The sequence below is a fragment of the Lampetra fluviatilis genome, chromosome 55, assembly GCF_964198595.1.
Source record: "Lampetra fluviatilis chromosome 55, kcLamFluv1.1, whole genome shotgun sequence".
Classification (NCBI taxonomy): Eukaryota; Metazoa; Chordata; class Hyperoartia; order Petromyzontiformes; family Petromyzontidae; genus Lampetra; species Lampetra fluviatilis.
The window spans coordinates 7,680,505-7,700,741 of record NC_136329.1 but is presented as its reverse complement, the minus strand read 5'-3'; the positions used below and the strand labels follow the sequence as shown (position 1 = coordinate 7,700,741).

At 49.1% G+C, this 20,237-nt stretch overlaps 1 protein-coding gene across 1 annotated transcript; it reads right to left on the bottom strand.

The window, feature by feature from the left end:
• Positions 1–5,865: 5,865 nt before the first annotated feature.
• TAF12 (TATA-box binding protein associated factor 12) lies at positions 5,866–15,382 on the bottom strand. The gene is given in 9 exon segments (XM_078879874.1): positions 5,866–8,185; positions 9,326–9,414; positions 9,953–10,067; positions 11,151–11,228; positions 11,331–11,504; positions 11,506–11,646; positions 12,066–12,146; positions 13,603–13,701; positions 15,324–15,382. Coding segments are annotated over 8 exon segments (786 nt in total). The 5' UTR covers positions 13,675–13,701; positions 15,324–15,382; the 3' UTR covers positions 5,866–8,149.
• Positions 15,383–20,237: the final 4,855 nt, after the last annotated feature.

The following is a 20,237-nucleotide window of genomic DNA, read 5'->3' as shown; positions in this document are numbered from 1 at the left end:
AGTGCAAATCGAAGAGCAAGAATGATAAAGCGGGTTTAGTCTGTCGAGTGATTCATTAGCAGCTGATCTCAAAGCAGCGCCGCCATAGTCAAACAGTGATAGAATAATAACTTCAACAACGGAAATCCAATGTTTGTTTCTGTATACAAAATCCTATTTTTGACTTGATTAAAAGTATTGAATCAATCAATGAACCTAAGTATTTAAAGCACTCTGTTCATTGATGTTGTTTCTGATATCCGCAACAGGTGAAGGGAATGAAACTGGATTTGTATTTGAGGAAGGACCATGATCTTCGTATGCTTGGGAATTTAGGGGCGATTTGAGTAATGACAATTGATTTTGAATTAAATGTAACGAGAACAAAATTGAATCCAGCAAGGAACCTTGTGCAAATACCCTTTATTGGTTCTTTCGGTAAAGTCACGTAGAAGGGAAAAAAAAAGAAAAAAATATATATACAACAATAAAATTATCACGACGTTTCGACTGCAACACAAGCAATCGTCATCAGGTGTGAAATCCACAGCAGGAAAATTTGATTATTTTTATTTCATTTTATTATTTCCCTTCTACGTGACTTTGCCGAAAGAACCAACAATATGAATCCCTGTAGTCACGAAAGCTTTAAATCAAAATGCAAATACGCTTTGTTGTTTCAATATTTGTGGACGAGATGTTATCACGATGTTAGCGCCTTTTGAGAACGGTCTTACAGGTAGCTCTTAAACCATTCCGTTGTACCGTCTGAAAATGTTCGTTGACCAAGTCTTGCGAGTGGACTGTCGTGGTCAAGTGTGTCCAAAGTTCTTTTGACAAGTCGCGGAAGAGTGCACAGTTGTGGCGCCCTTTATCCAGATTACTAAAGAGGAAATGTAAAGACATCCACCATGGCTCTGGTGGTACAGTAAATGCTCACGAAAACCAGAATGATTACTGTGCACGAGATTGTGACTTTTTAGGTAGAGGTTTGTGATTTAATCATGTTTCCGAATATTTTCGTAACTGGTGAAAGAACAGCGATTGGGCTACAATTATTAGGGTATTGTTTTTTTATATATGTACTGGACACATACGAGCAGATTTCCACTCTAGTGGAAATGTACCTTCGGTGAGAGGTTGAAAACATGTGTGAGAGGGGTTTATAGATGAGATCTGCCACAGCAACAAGTGTAAATGGAGGCGGCTCGTCTTTTCCCGTGGATGATGAAAGTATTTTAATGGATTGATTAAATAGATTTTTCAGCACGTCCATTTCAGATATGGGACATCACGAGAGGTAGGGACGATGACTTTCACACATTTAAAGAAGTTGGTGTGTGATGTGAACGGTGGTGTAATTGGATGCATTTTACTCTGGTGTGTTTTGTCAAACGTATAACCTGCTGATCCAAAATGAGAAGTAAATCCACTGACAATGCCCTGTTTTGTGAACAGTTCTTTGCCATTGAGCAAGAGTTGTGTTGGTAGAGCATTTTGCTTTCAAGTGAATTGAACGTTTGCCCGAAGAGTCTTGGTTTTTTGTGTGAATTTAGAATAATTTTACGATATTGAAAAATTGCTTTTCTTACTATGGGTATTCCAACCAGACAGATTGTTTGAGGGTTTTGCATCATTCCAGGCTATGTCTCTAGTTCCCATTAACTTCAAAATGTTCGGATCAAACATTAAACTTGGCGCGAATGGTCAAATCCGCGATGGGAAATACCCGCGATGGGCAAAGTTTTGATGTGGTCAAAATACTATCACGGTTAAACACATTCCTGTGGAGGGAGCTGGTAGAGAAGTTGGGTTGCTCGGTCAATGGCCAGGGTCAACGGCGGCGTGGTGTATTCCGCAAATATGGCCGTGTGTGAGGGCAGACACAAGCCGGCGTGAGTAGGTTCAATGTTTAAGGGCACCACGGGGTGACCAGCCCCTCCCCACCCAGCCCCACCCCTCCCAACCCCATCCAGCCCCACCCTCTCCACGCAGCCCCTCCCCACCCTCCCCTCTCCACCCAGCCCCACCCCTCCCATTTTTGGATGCACGACGGACGGACACAATAATCCCCTGTGGGCTGGTGTAGCCAGGAGGTTCCTACCAGTATAACACAGCGTCAAAGTGTCATCGGGTAAACAAACACTAAATTAAATTGGGTTTTGTGACGTCCACTGTCATTTGGAGCCATCACGTGCTGTGGCCGATAGGGGGCAGCACGTGGTAGCTCCAAATAATAAAAAAGTGACGTCACAATAACCATGGGGATATCGAGACTCGGGGATGCGTGTGAGTGGAGTTAAAACAAATCAAAGGTTAAGAAAAGTTTAAACTATGACGAGATTAACACAGTTAAAGTGTAAGACCTTGGTGGCGTGGATTGGTGTGTGGCATTGGGGGTGTGTGATTATGATGACTGTATCGGGGTAGGTGAGTGGTGGTGTGGTGTGTGGTGGTGTGGTGTGAAGGTGAGTGGTGGTGTGGGTTTGGTGTGCAGGCTAGAATGTGGTTGTGAGGCCTGTATAGGGGTCGGTGAGTGGGGGTGTGGTGAGTGGTGGTTTGGGTTTGGTGGTAGCTCCGATGAGCCAGACCCGTCCATACTTTTGCGAGGCTCCCAGGTGAATCACCGTTGTCAGTAGCTCATCAGTTGTCTCATGTGTGAGCCAAGTAAGTCAGACACTGAGGCCACCCTGTGTAGAACATCTATTGGTGGCTCTTGGGTGAGCCAGACCCATCGAGGGATTTTATTTCAGCGGGACGCGCTGTTCGGCTCTACGAGATCATTTGTGTCCTGCAACGGTGCAGGTGTTGCTACATGGTACAGATCGAGGTTACACAGGTCGCGATGCAAACAGCGAGTCGCCGTACTCGTGATGTACATCATCATCATCACGATCCATGGGCAGACAGCCCCCGAGTAGTAGGATGTGTGTCCACTGCTACATTTCATCATTTGTTGTTTCCACTTTCCTCTTCTGTCTTGTCGTGCCAGTATGTCTCAAGTCGTGCACATTATAGTCGTGTATTGTGTAGTTTATAGTATAGCGTATAGTGTAGTGTATAGCGTAGTATATAGTGTAGTGTATAGCGTAGAATATAGTGTAGTATATAGTGTAGTGGATAATAGTGTAGTGGTTAATATAGTGCATCATCATCATCACCACGATCCATGGGCAGATAGCCCCCAAGGAGTAGTCGGTGTGTCCACTGAGTCAACGTTGTGTTCACTAATAAATAAATAGTGTTGCCTTCCCAGAACACTGTGTGCGCACCTCTCGAACCATTTCACATGTATTCAGGCGCCCAGTCCATTTCGCGACTTAGAAACCGATAGCAAAAACAAATCTTGAAATCAATTCTCAAGTTGACAGGCAGCCAGTGCAGAGACTTTAAAACCGGTGTAATGTGCGCGGCTCTCCTTCTGGTCTTGGTCAGCGCTCGTGCTGCAGCATTCTGAACGAGCTGTGGTTTACCCGTTGCTTTCTTAGTGTAGAGGAGTAAAATGGGGGCGTGACGTCATGTGTGCCGTCCAGTGCGATGACGTCACAGAACGTGACGTCATGCGCGCTGGGCGGCTCGATGACGTCATGTCTCGTGGAGTACTTAAGGGAGACCCCGTGATGAAAGCGGGGGGTCACTGTGGGAACGGGTAGAGTGAGAAGTGTAGAGAGGGAACCAGGGGTAGAGAGGGATCGAGTAGTGAGTCTGGAAGGACGCCGGTGGTAGCCGATAAGAGGTGCTTCTCCCTCCGGTCGGTGGAGTCGGCAGAGTCCCCGATCCGACACGGAGAGAGAGACCGGAGCTAGCCGGGCAGGCACCAGGACTCAGTGTAGGACCCCCTAAACCCTGGGAGCTGTTACACCCTTGTGTTAGATTTTAACATCTTTAATAAACCTTTGGCGAAAGCCCATAACCTTACCTCCGTCTCAGAGTGCATCCTGGGAACTCCTCAACATTAGGAAGAATGGACAGGAGAGCATTGCAGTAGTAAAACCCGCTCGCGATAAAGGCACGCACCGGTCTCTCGGTAATGGCCCGCGAGAGAAAGGGCTGCACTTTTGCAATATTTCTGAGGTTGATAAAAAGCCGTTTTGGTGACATTTCTAATGCGGGCTTCAGAGTTAAAATCCGGGTCTAAAAACACACACCCAAGTTCATTTAAATAAATATTTTTAAAAAATTGAAGCTAAAAGACTCAAATATAAACGCGAGCGGAGCAGGAGCGGCAACAACCCTGCCAGCGTCAACCGGATAGCGTACAAAAGCGGCACCGGTAACATCATCCTCCTGCAGCGCCTCGCACAAGACATTGCGAGGAGCACGGTCACGTGACTTCTCCAAGTCTACAAAGGAGAGGTGGACTGGAGAAGCGTACTACATTGACCCCTCAAATATCTGTGAGAGAAAAGAAAAGAGCTGGTGCATTGTTCCACGACCATGACGGGATCCGCATTGTTCCTCCTGAATCCGAGGCTTGACCACTCTAGCACTCTGGCGTAGACTTTACCTGGGACGCTGAGGAGCGTGATCCCTCTGTAGTTGGAGCACATCCTCTGGTCCCCCACTCGCAATTTGCAGCTGAATACCAAAGAACGATCGGTGATATTTACTTGATATCTAGCAGCCTAAATCTCTAAACCAGTAAGCCACGTGGCTTGTGTAGCCACGCCCACCCTGAACCCCTCCCCTCTAGAGATGTCTACCTCTCTAAACCAGCTCGAGTCTCCAGTAAGCCACGTGGCTTGTGTAGCAACGTGGCTTACTGGAGACTCGAGCTGGTTTAGAGGTAGACATCTTCTTGGTTCTTTCGGTAAAGTCACGTAGAATGGAAATAATAAAAATAAAACATAATAAAATAATTCTCACGACGTTTCGGCCACAATGCAACAGAGGTGGGACAAAGTCATTGTTATGCAAGTCCAAGTCGAGTCGCAAGTCATCAAATTCATGACTCGAGTCTGACTCGAGTCCAAGTCACATGACTCGAGTCCACATCTCATAGGTGGGACAAAGTCATTGTTATGCAAGTCCAAGTCGAGTCGCAAGTCATCAAATTCCTGACTCGAGTCCAAGTCACATGACTCGAGTCCACACCTCTGCAATGCAAGCAGCCGTCCTCAGGTGGAGAGCAGGTCTGTTGAGTAGACAGAGTCTGTCTACGTCGTGAGAATTATTTTATTGTTTAATTTGTATTATTTTATTATTTCCATTCTACGTTACTTTACCGAAAGAACCAAGAAGAAGATGTCTACCTCTCTAAACTAGCTCGAGTCTCCAGTAAGCCACGTGGCTTGTGTAGCCACACACACTCTGAACCCCTCCCCTCTCATCGAGATATCGCAATCTCTCTCTAAACCAGCTCGAGTCAACGGAGTCATATTTGCGCCGTGCTCTTTTCGAATTTGGCTCATTTGTATCGCGCCGCCGCCGGGATCTTTCAAGCAGAACCGATCAGGTCGCGACGCGTGGATCAATCGTCAAAGCGCGGGTAAACAAAATTCCCGCACCTCCGGCTACGTACGGTGCGAAAGAAGTTCAACATACTACACTACACTGTTACACACCACAATACTACATTGTGAACTCATTCCTTTAGAACTGCTTGTTGTTACGTTTAGATTGTTGTCCTTCCCTCGCATCACCGATGAGCACGGTTGGTTACGTGCGGTGCGAAAGAAGTTCAACATACTACACTATCCACTACTATACACTGCACTATTACACACTACACGGCTATATACGCAACACCACTATACAACATCGTGAACTTTCTTTGGAACTGCTTGATATGTTCATTTTGTTGTCCTTCCCCCGCATCTCCGATTATCATGGTTGGCTACGCACTGTGCGAAAGAAGTTCAACGTACACACGCACACACGAGCAGATCATCATCGCTCCGAGCACTTTTATTGAACTCCCTTGCAGCAATGACTTACAAAAGAAACGCAGGTGCACGTGAAAAGTTACATTAATAATGATGATCATCACAACGACGATGACAACAAAATTCCCACCGGCTGATTACGAATCCCCTTGAGCTCAAGGGAAATATATACAGGCCTATAGGGTCAGGGGGGGTGAAACTAAAAACCACACAAAAACTCTATGGGTCTCTACTAGTGTCTATGGGGTTACTATCCAGACCGCTGGGGTCTCCACCACAACTCTTGTCTATGCGAGTCCACGGGGGGTCTTCTATGTGGGACTTCTTGGGTCTCTCTTTCTCTCTACAAGTCACCGGTGGAGCGGACTGGGATCTCCAACTCGCTACGCTACTTGAAAAACAAGGTTTAATCACAGTTCGGTCTACGAAAGTCAGTCGGCGCATCTCTATGTAAATATGTCGGTCTTCTATGCAAGCTACTGGATCTCGACTTAGCTATTGGGGGGGGGGGGGCGCTTTCGGGTGCGCTTCTGCGGCCGTCTGGAATGCTCTTCCTTTCCGATAATTAGGAAGCCGCTGGGAGCTACGGACGCACTTTTAAATGATCACCATGCAGACAAACTCCGCTTGTCGTCGCTGCGTTTAGTTTTGTAGTCCTTCCACCCCCCGCACCGCCGATTAGCGCGGTTTGGCTAACGTATGGTTGCCAAAGAAGCTCAGCAAACGTAAACGACCCGTGTCGTTGACACTAACAACGAGCGCAATTCCAAATCGAGTGAAAGTTGGCTCGCGGCGACGCTGCATCGAAAAACTTTGAAACGCGGCACGGGCAACAGACTCCACCACGGCGTTCCCAGGGGAGGCGCTTAAGCCTCAAGTGTTCATAACACCAGCGCACTGTACACCGTACACCAGCGCCACACCGCACGCGGCACCGCACGCCACACTGTACGCCACACTGTATGACACACTGTATACAGCACGGCATTGCCCTACTGTGCACCGTGCATCGTTACGCTGTGTACTGTACGACGACGACATACTATGCATCACCCTGCAGTGAAGCATCACCATACCGTGCAACATCGCCGCACTGTACAACGCTGCCACACTGTATACCGCACAACACTGAAAATTGTACATTGCCGCACTGTATACTGTGCTGTACAGCACCGCCATACTGTACAACATCGCTGTACTGCATAATGTACAACATCGCCATGCGGTGTACTGTACTACCCTCTCTTCATGCATTATATGACTTATTGAGACTTGTTACGCAACATCTTTTTAGGTATTTCTTTAACTCCTTTCCCCGTTCCGAGACGGCTGCAAGTCACAGGGGTGGTGTGGGGTGGGTGCCCCCCGTTCACGGCCGAATCTCAGAACATCGCGAGCGGCTCGGCGTTCGTTGTATTTAGAGAGAGGCGTAGCAGCGGCGGCAGCAGTGCCGTTGTTTTTATGAAGACGTCGTCAACGCGGAGAAACGCAGCGAACACGATCGCCGCAACTCGACGTGAGCTGGGCACCAAAAAACTTGAGCCACACGGACTCCCGCACGGCCTTGTGGGAGCCTCAGTGTAACGATAAAGTAACTTTTTTTCCCTTCCGCGTGTGTGCGTAAATCGGAAAGGTTTCATTTTTTTTTCTTTCTGCAAATGTTGACTCAAAAAAAAAACACAACTCCCGGGAACGCATCCTAAATTCAACGGTCAATAGCTTTGCATCGTTTGGCACAACGTTGCGCTTCCGACGGACGCACTTTACGTAAACAGAGGACTTGCTGTAACACGTAACGCACCCAGTGACCAAATGGCAAAACTATGGAAACTCTTTCTATTTATTGTTACCAGGTAAGGCTCCACTGAGCTACTATTTAGCTCTTTTTCAGAAGTGAACTGGCTATCACAAACGATAGCCCAACGAAGTGTCCTATCATCACGTGGACATTTATAGCAGTAGCCAAATACTCTAAAATGCGCGATGTTGATTCTAAATGTGGTAGGGAAAAAAACGGAGGCCCCGGAGAAAAATCCACGCGACCACGGGGAGAACACGCAAACTCCAAATATACAGCAGCAGGCATCGTCAGGGTCGGGATCGAAGCCACGACCTCCTGCACACCAGGCGAGGTAGTCAACATCTCCTGGCCACCGTGGTGCCCGCTGCAGTGTCTCCAGCAAAGCCGTTGTGAGCCCTCTGAACCCATCCGGCTGACTCGAGAAATTACATTTGGGAAAAAAGAAAGTTTTACCCTGGGCAGGTGAGGAGGGACCACCATCCCCTTACTTCTTGGTGGTTTTGCGGATCAGAGCCAGCCTCTGTGGAAAGAAAGAAACGGAAGAGGCGCACGTGTGTATGCAGACATTGTAAACAAAGATCCTCCCGTGTAGCCTTAACAGACTGTTGGGGTAAGTGCTTAGCGAGTAACAGCGCCTATGAAGGCCGTCACGGCATACGAGGGGGTGGGCGGCCAGTAGCACGCCCGGCCGCCTTTGTCTCCTTAACATACCACTCCAGGTACTTATTTGAGGCTCAGTCAATCTAGGGGAAGCCCAGGACCGGTTCAGATAATCATCACTGGTGGTGGCTGTGAATGTGAATCCGGCGACTTGGGTCGCAGTGTTCGTAGAACAGCGCGCTAACCGCTACACCACTACTCCCCCCCACTATACACACAGACACACTATTACACAACAACCGCCATTCGCTACCAAGTGGCGGTGATGTCACCACGGCGCTTGTGCAAGGCTAGGTGCACTCTTAAGCAGTCACGTGAAGCGTCGAAAGCTCGCTGCTGACAGGAGCTTACGGGCTAGACCTAGGGGAGACGCCACGGGTTGACCGAATGAGACGATCGGCAGATGCACCACCGGCCGTGCCCCCCCCACCCCACCTCCGCTCGTTGTCGCGAGCGTCGCACGCTCCTCTGTCGTCGGGGGGAGGGCCGCGACTGCCTCCCGACTTAGCCCCAGAGGTCGCACACGGGTTTTGATTCCTTACCTGTACCCGGCCGCACCAGGGTCGAAAACGGGTACCCGTACCCTACCCGATACCCGGCTACCCGTACCCGGCCGGGTATCGGGTAGGGTACAGGTACGGGTACCCGATTGCGACCTCTGGGATGAAGCCATGTTGCAGGCGCAGTTGGGTTGATTCTAGGAACTTGAATTGTGAGAAGAGACAAGACGTTGGGAAATGAGTGACAAACGGTGACTCACCAGTGACTCACGGCCTACCTGTACCCGTACCCGGCCGCACCAGGGTCGCAAACGGCTACGGGTAGCCAGGTATCGGGTAGGGTACGGGTATCGGGTACCTGGTTGCGACCTCTGCTTAGCCCCCGGTTAAGCCGCGGCGGCGGTGGGGGGGGGGGGGGGGCTGCAACCCAGCCCGGCGCCGCACGGTAGCGGACGTCCCCTTCGTGAGGAGGTCCCCGCGCGAGCGCTCGCCGCCCTCACCTGCTTGTGAGCCTCCGTTGTGCAGGACTTCTTGTAGGGCCTGATCTCCTCCGAGCCGAAGCCTGGTATGCGCATGTTCCACTGCCTCTCTGCGCGAAAGACACGGGCGACGCAGTGACGCGTCAGGTCGCGCTCAACACGGTGACTTTTCTTTTCCCCTCCCAGCTTCCACCCCCCCTCACCCCACCACTGTGGGTGGCGTGGACGACGATGGGGGGAGGGGCAAAGGGAAGGGGTTCGTGGGAAGGGGCTCGTGTCTGTATGTACGGTGGACTTCTTTGGCACCGTACGTAGCCAACCCTTGACCGTGTCTGTATGTACGGTGAACTTTTTTGGCACCATATAGTAATAGGTTTTAACCCTTTCAACTGGTACCAAAACTGACACCTTTATACAAGGGATCGTGTTTGCAATAACCGCAACACAAGCAGTCAAAATGCAAACGAAAAGAAACAACTCTGATAATGATATGCACTGTCCTTGAAGTTGATTGGTCCACACCCGAGACAGCTTTTCTTAGAGCCTAGTCTCCATTGGTGTTGGACCGTACGTAGCCAACCCTTGACCGTGTCTGTATGTATGGTGGACTTCTTCCGCACCGTACGTGAGCGTTAGTCGCGAGCGTACCCAGGTGCAACTGCAGGTCGCGCACTTCGAGCGATGAGGACTTGCGATGGCGTGCCAGCTTGCAGGCGGCGGACACCACGTTCTCAATGAAGTCGTCGGCAATCTGCAGCAGCATCTGGGGGGAGGGAGGGGAGGGAGGGAGAGGAAGGCGGGGGGGAGGGCGGGAGAACATGGAGGGAGAGGGGGGATGGATTGGTCAGTCAGAACCATAGCAGCTCGGAGATGTCAACTCCCTCGCCTGATCTACTTGACTAAACTACAGTCGACTTCTACGATTACCTATGCATGCGGTTTATCTCGATTTGCGGATAAACCGTGAATGAATAAATCCCGTGGATTTTCCCCTCAAGCTCAAATTAATCACCGAGGAAGCATTCGTACGTTGTTATTCTCGTGAAATGTTTATCGCAAGTCGCACGCGCACGCTCAATCCGGGCAGATACGTTGCCCCGGTTAATCCGAAATCCACGCGATCGCCACTACACTACAGGAGTTGCCATATCTTTACAACAATGTCCGTACAGCTAATGCTTGTTCATTCGACGCATATTGGGCACTGGCCTTGCTGAATTATTACAAATTCCGAAATATGTACAGTGGTTACTCCCCCAGTGCCTCCTGCCCTGATTAAAAAAATAATTTTTCGAATTTGTTTATCAAACTCTTCACGCATTGACACACACAAACACACCCTCCCCCCCCACATATACTTGTGGTGAACATGCAAACACAAAACAGGCTCTGGTAGTATATGATGCATTGTCTTTGAAATTGATTGGTCCACACCACGTAACTCTAAACGCGTGACGTTGATTCTAAATGTGGAGATAAAAACCCGGAGGGACCTGGGGAAAAAATCCACGTGACCACGGGGAGAGAGAGAAATGCACAAACTCTGAATATACAGCAGCAGCAGCCATCGTCAGGGTCGGGATCGAACCCACGACCTCCTGTACACCAGGCGAGGTAGTTAACATCTCCTAGCCACCGTGATGATAATGATGAGAAAGACGCAGACTCCAAATCTACAGCAGCAGGCATCGTTAGGGTCGCGATCGAACCCACGACCTCCTGTACACTAGGCGAGGTAATTAACATCTCCTCGCCCACGATGGATTGGCCACCACCGAGCGAGATGATTTCGCAGCGACGTGCGTTAAGCCCTGGACACGCGCGCGACCCCGTGACCCCGCGTTACCTCCTCCACATCGTCGTCCAGTTGCTCGTTGGGGTCAACTTCCCGCACCAGGTCCTGCAGCCTCTTCCTGCTCAGCACCTGGTGAAGAGAGGGGCGGTGGAGGTGTTAAGGAGTAGCAGCAGTACCTGTGAAGATCGTGGGGCTGGTGGGGTGGGTCGATCCCCGGCCAGCTCCTCTCACCTGCGTGCCGTCCACAACGCAGCGCGGGCCACCGGCGACCCCGCCGGCCGGCGTCCCCGACGGAGACTCTCGCTTCACGGTGACGGCACCACCGCCAACGGCCCCCGTAACCACGGCGGTGGCGGCGGCCGCGCCACCGGCAACGGAGGAAGCGGCGGAGGACGGGGAGCAGGAGATGCCCGCGGCGGTCGTGACGGACGTCGGACCGGCGGCGACGACGTTGGCGGGCGAGGTGTCGGCGTTGGGCTTGAGGGACGAGGCGGGTGGCGAGGCTGGACACGTTGAGCAGAGCCGTGGGGCCCATGTTGGCGAGGACCTGCGCGGCAAACCGCAGCGTTCCGGGTGAAATCGGAAATCAGGTTTTAATTTATCCATGATAGAGGTGGGGGGGGGGGGTTTTCGGGTTAGATCGCGTAAATATATAAATGTTGTGTCGTTAAACCCGCCACCACCCGACACAGCCAACAAGTAAGGGGTTTGTCGCGTAAACAGATCGTGGCCAATTCGTTACTAGTACAGCACTAACCGGTTGTGTGTTGGAGAGCAAAGCCACGACATTTACAATCTGAGTACGACTTTTCACCAGTAATTACAACCAGCTTCATCAGGCGACGTGACAAACATTAGTAAATGGCTGTCAGGTGGTGGTGGGCGGGTTTAACGACACATTAATATATTTACGCGATCGAATGCAAAAAAAATGAATTATGGACAATTGTAGACCGTTTGTCGCACCTGCACTGCCTTCGTCTTGAGGTCTTTGAGACGCTCCAGATCCTGCTTCTGTTTAGGATTGTGAGGTCCAGGTCCGATGAGCTGATGGTGGAGAGGGGAAAGAGAGGGGGCATAGGGAAAGGGAAGAGACACCGAGAGAGAGAGAGTGGGGGGGGGGAGAGAGAGAGGGGAGATGGTGGGGTAGTGATGGAGTGGAGTGGCAAGGAGAGAGAAGGGGGAGAAAGAGAGAGGGGAGAGCAGGAGGAGAGATTGCAGCAAGGGAAGAGATTGGAGAGAAGTGAGGTGAAGGGCAGCACAGGGAGGAGTCGAGAGAAGGGGAAATGGACATGGAGAGAAGGGAGGAGAGAGGTGGGAGAGAGACAGGAGAGACAAAACAGAGCGATCATCAACCACCACCACCACTAGAACCACCGTTCACTCTTTTTCCCTATTCCAATGACGTCTGGCAAGTCGCAGGGTGTGGGTGGGTGTGTGGGTGTGTGGGTGTGTGGGTGAGTGTGTGTGGTTGTGTGGGTGGGTGTGTGGGTATGTGTGTGTGGGTGGGTGTGTGGGTGGGTGTGTGAGTATGTGTGTGGGTATGTGTGTGTGGGTGGGTGTGTGAGTATGTGTGTGGGTATGTGTGTGTGGGTGTGTGTGCGATGGTGATAGCGGCGCTGTGGTGACGGTGATGATAGTGGTGGTAGTGACGGTGACAGTAGTGATGGCTGTAATAGTGGTGATGGTGGTGATGGTAGTGATGGTGATCATCGCGGTGATGGTCATCTCAGTCAGCAAACCCATGGCACCTGCTGGGTCTGTCCAGAGACCTCCTTTCAACGAACCTTCGACACTTCACGTGGCCTCAAATTGAACCTGGCCTGGCACAGGCGCCGTGGTGCCATCATCATCACTTAGTGGCGAATGCTGGATTTTGGTATTGGTGGTGTTGGTGGTGATGGTGGTTATAGCTGTGATAGTGGTGATGGTGGTTGTCGTGATGGCTGTAATAGTGGTGATGGTGGTGGTGATAGTGGCGGTGATGGTGGTTATAGTTATAGTGGTGGTGATAGCGGTGGTGATAGCGGTGGTGATAGCGGTGGTGATAGCGGTGGTGATGGCGGTTATAGCTGTTATAGTAGTGGTGATGGTGGTGGCAATGATGGTGGTAATGGTAATAGTGGTTATAGCTGTGATAGTATTGATGGTGGTGATGATGGTTGTGATGATGGCTGTAATAGTGCTGATGGTGGTGGTGGTGATAGTGGCGGTGATGGTGGTTATAGTTATAGCGGTGGTGGTGATGGTGGTGATAGCGGTGATGATGGCAGTTATAGCTGTGATAGTAGTGGTAATGGTGGTGATGGTGGCGGTGATGGCTGTAATAGTGGTGATGGTGGTGATAGTAGTGGTGATGGTTGTGGTGACGGTGGTGGTGATGTTGGCGACGTTGGTGGCAACTGTGGAGGCGGCAAAGGTCGCGGCGATCGTGGCAACGGTGGTGATGGTGGTAGCGGCGATGGTGGCGGCAGTGATGGTGGCGGCGGTAATGGACTCTCACCGCTATCTGGGTGTCCAGGTCTCTGATGACATCGGCCACGGGCATGGGGTTTGAGAGGGGAAGCGTTGCCATGGCTACACAATAACACGATCACGAGAGCTGCGGAGAGACAATCAACACATGACCATTCATGTGATCGAACCCCAAGAGAAACAAAAACGATGTTACGGTTAAGACGAAGAGTTGCGGGGGGGGGGGGGGGGGAGCCAAAAAGTCGCACTAAGTAGCAATAAACCCACATTATCTACATCCATAATACATTGGGTTTTTGTTGGGTTAGATTGCGTAAATGTAGAGGGGGTGCTTCAAAAAAATTGTAAACGCTTCTGAGACTTTGCAACAACAACGATGTTTCCGTCCGGGCTCTGGAGACCACCTGGAGAAGATTCCGGGCAACGCGTTGACAACGATGGCGAGCAAGTGGGAGAGACTCTTTGAGTTTTTGAAGCTATTAACATAAACATTTGTTATCGTATTACAGGGTATCATTATCCGTTCCTTTTCCATTAAAAACGATAGTCCCACGTAAGTGTTTACATTTTTTTGACACACGACGCAGCCAATTAGTGAGGTTCAGTGTCACGTAAACAGAACGTGGCCAATTCGTTACGAGCACAGCACACCTTTGCGTTGGAGAGTAAATCCACCGCAACATTTACACATCCGAGTACGACGTTTCGCCAGTAACTATTGTTTAGATGCCGATTGTAATTACTGGTGAAAAGTCGTACTCAGATTGTAAATGTTGTGGCTTTGCTCTCCAATAGCCCAGGCCACTTCTTTATGACCCTTGGGCTACACCCATTTCAAACCTGCGTTGCGCCCGAAACGTTGTGATTTATTTCATACCGTACGTGACTTTACCTAAAGAACCAAAGAGCATGCTCTGGTAAATATATTAGCATTACCTTTGAAACGGATTGGTCCACACCAGAGACGGCTTTCTTTCGAGCCGAGTCTCAAACGGCGTTAGACCAGAGGACAACGCCTAAATGTGACCAGCACCAGGGCAATGCCACTGTCACAGGACATTGAGAGCTGGGGGTGAGAAGCAGCTTCACCATGAAACCTCCCTTGCCGGTATCAAAATACTCTGTTTTTTTTCGGTAAAGTCACGTAGGTAAAAACATTTCCAATAAATTAAATCACGACGTTTCGGGCGCAACACAAGCGTCCTTCTTCAGGTGGGCACAACTTAGCGAAAGCACAACCACTTAATTTTTTTTACCTACGTATGAATCCTTTCCGTCACGAAAACTTCAAATCTAGTGTCTAAATATGCAGACGCGATTCCTTGCAAAAGGTTTCAGTTTGGTGTTTATAACACCTTAACACAACTCCTGCTTTACTATGGCCAGTAAAACCTATTCTTATCTTATGATATACTGGCAAGGGAGGTCCAAATGATGTAAGCAACAATGCTGTTTATAAACAGAACGCCGCCACTAAAACCCCCACCCCCCCCTCGCCTGACCACCCTGCGGGAAACGCCGCACTCGCGCGGGCAGGCAAAACAAGGCCGACGTGGGTCAGGGGTAAGTCGAGCTCGGGGAAATGTTCGGGGAACTCTCCCTCGCCGGTCTCTCTGCTGGTCCCCTCGGACCCCGAGAGAACCTTGGGGAGAGGAGGGGGGGACCTAGAGGACCACCTCGGGAGACAAACACGGACGGGAGGGGAGGATAAGAAGAGAGGGAAAGCGAGACCGAGCGAGTAAAGCCTACCGATTGCAGATGGAGGCGCGGGCAACCCACAATGCAGCGCGCGCTTTTGGAGGGTGAGGTGGGGGTGAATGTGGGGTGGGCTTGGTTCGTCACGCGAACTCATTAACATAAAGCAGGCGGTAATGTTTACTAATTAGCATGTATTAACATATACTTAACATTAATTATAAAATAATAAAATATTATTATTTTCCACTTTGTGTTGCGATCGAAACGTCGTGATTTTTTATTTTATATATTTTTTAAATTGTTATTTTTTTTACATATATATTTTTACTTTTTAAATCCTTTATATTAAGTTCGCTTGCTTGCTTACGACCGTGCAAATCTTTCGGTCGTTTTTTAACCCACTTCCCGTGATCCAATCGAGCTGACATTTTCCACACAGACTCGTTGTGCGTGACAATTAATGGTCGGGAAATTTTTTTTCCAAAATTTTACACTTTTTAGGACAAAAATATTATATTTCATTACCAATTGCTTAATGGTGCAATGCAATCATCTGACCCATAGGTGGCAGCCATTTCAAGCCAGAGGACGAGAGGACTCTAGCCGCCACGCATATAAAGGATTTATAGTGAAAAACTTTGTTTTTACGGGTTAATTTTTTTTCTACCCACGTGACTTTTACCGAAAGAACCAAAGAGTATGGATTCCTGCAGGCACGAAAGCTTCAAATCGAAATATTAAATACTCCCAAATGCAACTGTCGGCAGTAGCAGAACACGCGTGCCAACAAGGGCACTCAATTTACTTTGATACTGGTAGGAACCTCCTGGTTACACCAGCCCACAGGGGATTATTGTGTCCGTCCGTCCGTCGTGCAGGGAGGGGCTGGGTGGTGAGGGAGGGGCTGGGTGGGGAGGGGAGGGGCTAGGTGGGGAGGGTGGGGCTGGGTATGGAGGGGAGGGTGGGGAGGGGCTGGATGGGGAGGGTGGGGCTGGGTGGGGAGGGGCTGGTCACCCCGTGGTGCCCGTATAAAACTCAACGTTTAACCTACTCACGCCGGCTTGTGCCCGCCCTCACAGTCGGGCATATTTGCGGAATACACCACGCCGCCGTTGACCCTGGCCATTGACCGAGCAACCCAACGTTCCTACCAGCTCCCTCCGCAGGAATGTTTAATGTTGAAGTTCTGTGCAAAACTAGCTACTACTGGCCAAGACTAATTAGAGAATCTATCGAAAATGAAAGAAATCAAAATAACATCTTAACACAGCTGTTTTGTTGCCAGAAAAAAGGGGAAAACCCTATTATCAAATCAAAATAACTTTAACCAATTCGGATAGCTACTGTCTGAGTGCTGCGTGGAAGCGAATCATCAAATAATACATTCTTTAAATGCTTGCCTACAAAGGGCAGCGTACTTCAATAGGTATTACCGTTGGTAGGGCTATTTTAATCAACACAATAGACAGGAAAGACAAGTTCAAAGGGCTCGCATAATGCACATGCATCATGTACGTTGACTCACTAATCCCCCCCCCCCACACTTTGCGCAAGAGCGCAAAAGCGTGGTCACCACATCTACGCCTCTATATAAGGAACGAAACAGGTGGATCTTCTTGGTTCTTTCGGTAAAGTCACGTAGAAGGAAAATAATAAAATAATAAAAATAATACATAATAAAATAATTCTCACGACGTTTCGGCCACAACGCAAGCAGCCGTCTTCAGGTGGAGAACAGGTCTGTCAAGTAGACAAAAAGATTAATCCCTGCAGTCACGAAAGCTTTAAATCGAAACAGGTGGACTTCACAAATCTGGCTGTTGCCTGATGAAGCTAGTTGTAATTACTGGCGAAACGTCGTACTCAGATTGTAAATGTTGTGGCTTGGCTCTCCAACACACAACCGGTGTGCTGAACTAGTATACTACACTATACACTAAACTATACACTACACTATACACTACTATACACTACACTATACACTACACACTAGTGCTGTACTAGTGACGAATTGGCACGTTCTGTTTACGTGACGACCCTTACTAGTTGGCTGTGTCGGGTGGTGGCGGGTTTTAACGACACATTTATATATTTACGCGATCTAACCAAAAAACCTCTATTATGAGTGTAGTGTATAGTAGTGTAGTGTATAGTAGTGTAGTGTATAGTGTAGTGTACGGTGTAATGTATATAGTAGTGTAGTGTATAGTGTAGTGTACGGTGTAATGTATATAGTAGTGTAGTGTATAGTGTAGTGTACGGTGTAATGTATATAGTAGTGTAGTGTATAGTGTTGTGTACGGTGTAATGTATATAGTAGTGTAGTGTATAGTCAGTAAGAAGCGTGATGAACGGGTAGGGGAAACCCACACCGGACATGTGTGGTATAAGTTCAACACGTTTACTACTGTTTATAAACTAATCTCACACCCCCCCCCTCCGCTCTGGAACATTGTCACGCACACCAACGGGTCCATGTTCCCCACCCCTGTTGAGAGGCACGGAATTCTAAGGGATGTCAGGAGACGCAAGGGGTCGCTATTGCCGTGGTCGTGTGGACGTTTTTAGGGGGAGTGGTGGCGCAATGGTTAGCGTCACCCGCGCTACTATTGCCTCTACATCTGCATAATATGAAGAACCAGTGGCATCTACATCTGCAGAATGTGAAGAACCAGTGGCATCTACATCTGCAGAATGTGAAGAACCAGTGGCATTTACATCTGCAGAATATAAAGAACCAGTGGAATCTACATCTTCAGAATATGAAGAACCAGTGGCATCTACATCTGCAGAATGTGAAGAACCAGTGGCATCTACATCTTCAGAAAGTGAAGAACCAGTGGCATCTACATCTGCAGAATGTGAAGAACCAGTGGCATCTACATCTGCAGAACGTGAAGAACCAGTGGCATCTACATCTGCAGAATGTGAAGAACCAGTGGCATTTACATCTGCAGAACGTGAAGAACCAGTGGCATCTACATCTGCAGAACTTGAAGAACCAGTGGCATCGACATCTGCAGAACGTGAAGAACCAGTGGCATCTACATCTGCAGAACGTGAAGAACCAGTGGCATCTACATCCTCAGAACGTGAAGAACCAGTGGCATCTACATCTGCAGAATGTGAAGAACCAGTGGCATCTACATCTGCAGAATACGAAGAACCAGTGACATCTACATCTGCAGAATGTGAAGAACCAATGGCATCTACATCTGCATAATATAAAGAACCAGTGGAATCTACATCTTCAGAATATGAAGAACCAGTGGCATCTACATCTGCAGAATATGAAGAACCAGTGGTATCTACATCTGCAGAATGTGAAGAACCAGTGGCATCTACATCTGCAGAACGTGAAGAACCAGTGGCATCTACATCTGCAGAATGTGAAGAACCAGTGGCATCTACATCTGCAGAACGTGAAGAACCAGTGGCATCTACATCTGCAGAACGTGAAGAACCAGTGGCATCTCTATCTGCAGAACGGAAATAAGCAGTGGTATCTACATTTATAGGAGATTATACAACTTTTAAAGCCATTCCCTGTTTTTAGTGTACAAGCCGTACAATATGTTTGAAATCGACAGGAGTAAAGTTGGACTTACGAACAAATGCACTTACGAACAGATTTCAGGAACCTAACTCGTTCGTAAGTAGAGAATTCGCTGTATGATAAAGAACAAATATTTCACTAGGTGTAAGGTCCCACTCAGCTGCTATGTTTCACAAGCGACCCTGTTCATGACAAATGATAGTCCAACGAAGTGGACTCATTATCATCGTGTGGACATAAACAATAACAGTCAACTAACTCTGAACGCGTGTTTCTAAATGTGGAGAGAATACAACCGGGGGACGTGGAGAAAAGTCCATGCGACCTTGGGGAGAGAGAGACACGCAAACTCAAAATATACAACAGCAGGCATCGTCAGGGTCGGGATCGAACCCACCACCGCCTGTATACCGGGCGACGTAGTTAACATCTCCTAGCCACCGTGATGATGATGATGAGAGAGAGACACGCAAACTCCAAATATACAGCAGCAGGCATCGTCAGGGTCGGAATCAAACCCACCACCTACTGTATACCAGGCGAGGTAGTCACCATCTCCTAGCCACCGTGATGATGATGATGAGAGAGAGAGAGAGACGCAGACTCCAAATATACAGCAGCAGGCATCGTCAGGGTCGGAATCGAACCCACGGCCTCCTGTACACCAGACGAGGTAGTTAACATCTCCTATCCACCGTGGCGCCCCGAGTTAAAGTTTATTGTCCTGTCCCTGTCACCACACGGATGAGAGTCCCGTTTGGCCAGTTGCTCGGCTATGGAAACAAAGCGCTTTATAGCTCATCGGATTTCTTCGGTACGACTCAAAGATTCTCATTTCGATTCTGAGAATCGCAAAATCGAGTTCAATTCCTGCTCAACAAGGGCCGTGCACGAATCTAAATTCCCACTCACGGTAACGAATATCGGAACCGGTCCTGGGCAGCCCCTATGTTTACTCAGCCTTAAACGAGTGCGGTTGCCAAGGCCGTGTGCAAACGTCGCCAGCAATGGGGATACAAAGGCGGTCGGGAGTGGTCTTGGCCACCCAACCCGGATCGTGTGCTGTCCCGGCCTCGCCGACAGCACTTGCCCCAACAGTCTGTCGAGGCTATACGGGGGATCTTTGTCTTCACGAGTGTGTTTATCGAGTTATTCTGGGTGTAGCATGAGTTATGACCACTTTAGGATCGCACCTGAGGCGAGGCATCACCTTCCTCGCAGTCGCCTCTGGGAAAACGAGAACACAGCACGGTTGTTTACGAACGTTGCGAAATAAGTTCAACATACATACACTATACACACTACACTATACATTATATACACTACACACTACAATACACTACATTATACACTACTATACACTACACTACAATACACACTACATTATACACTACAATACACACTAGACT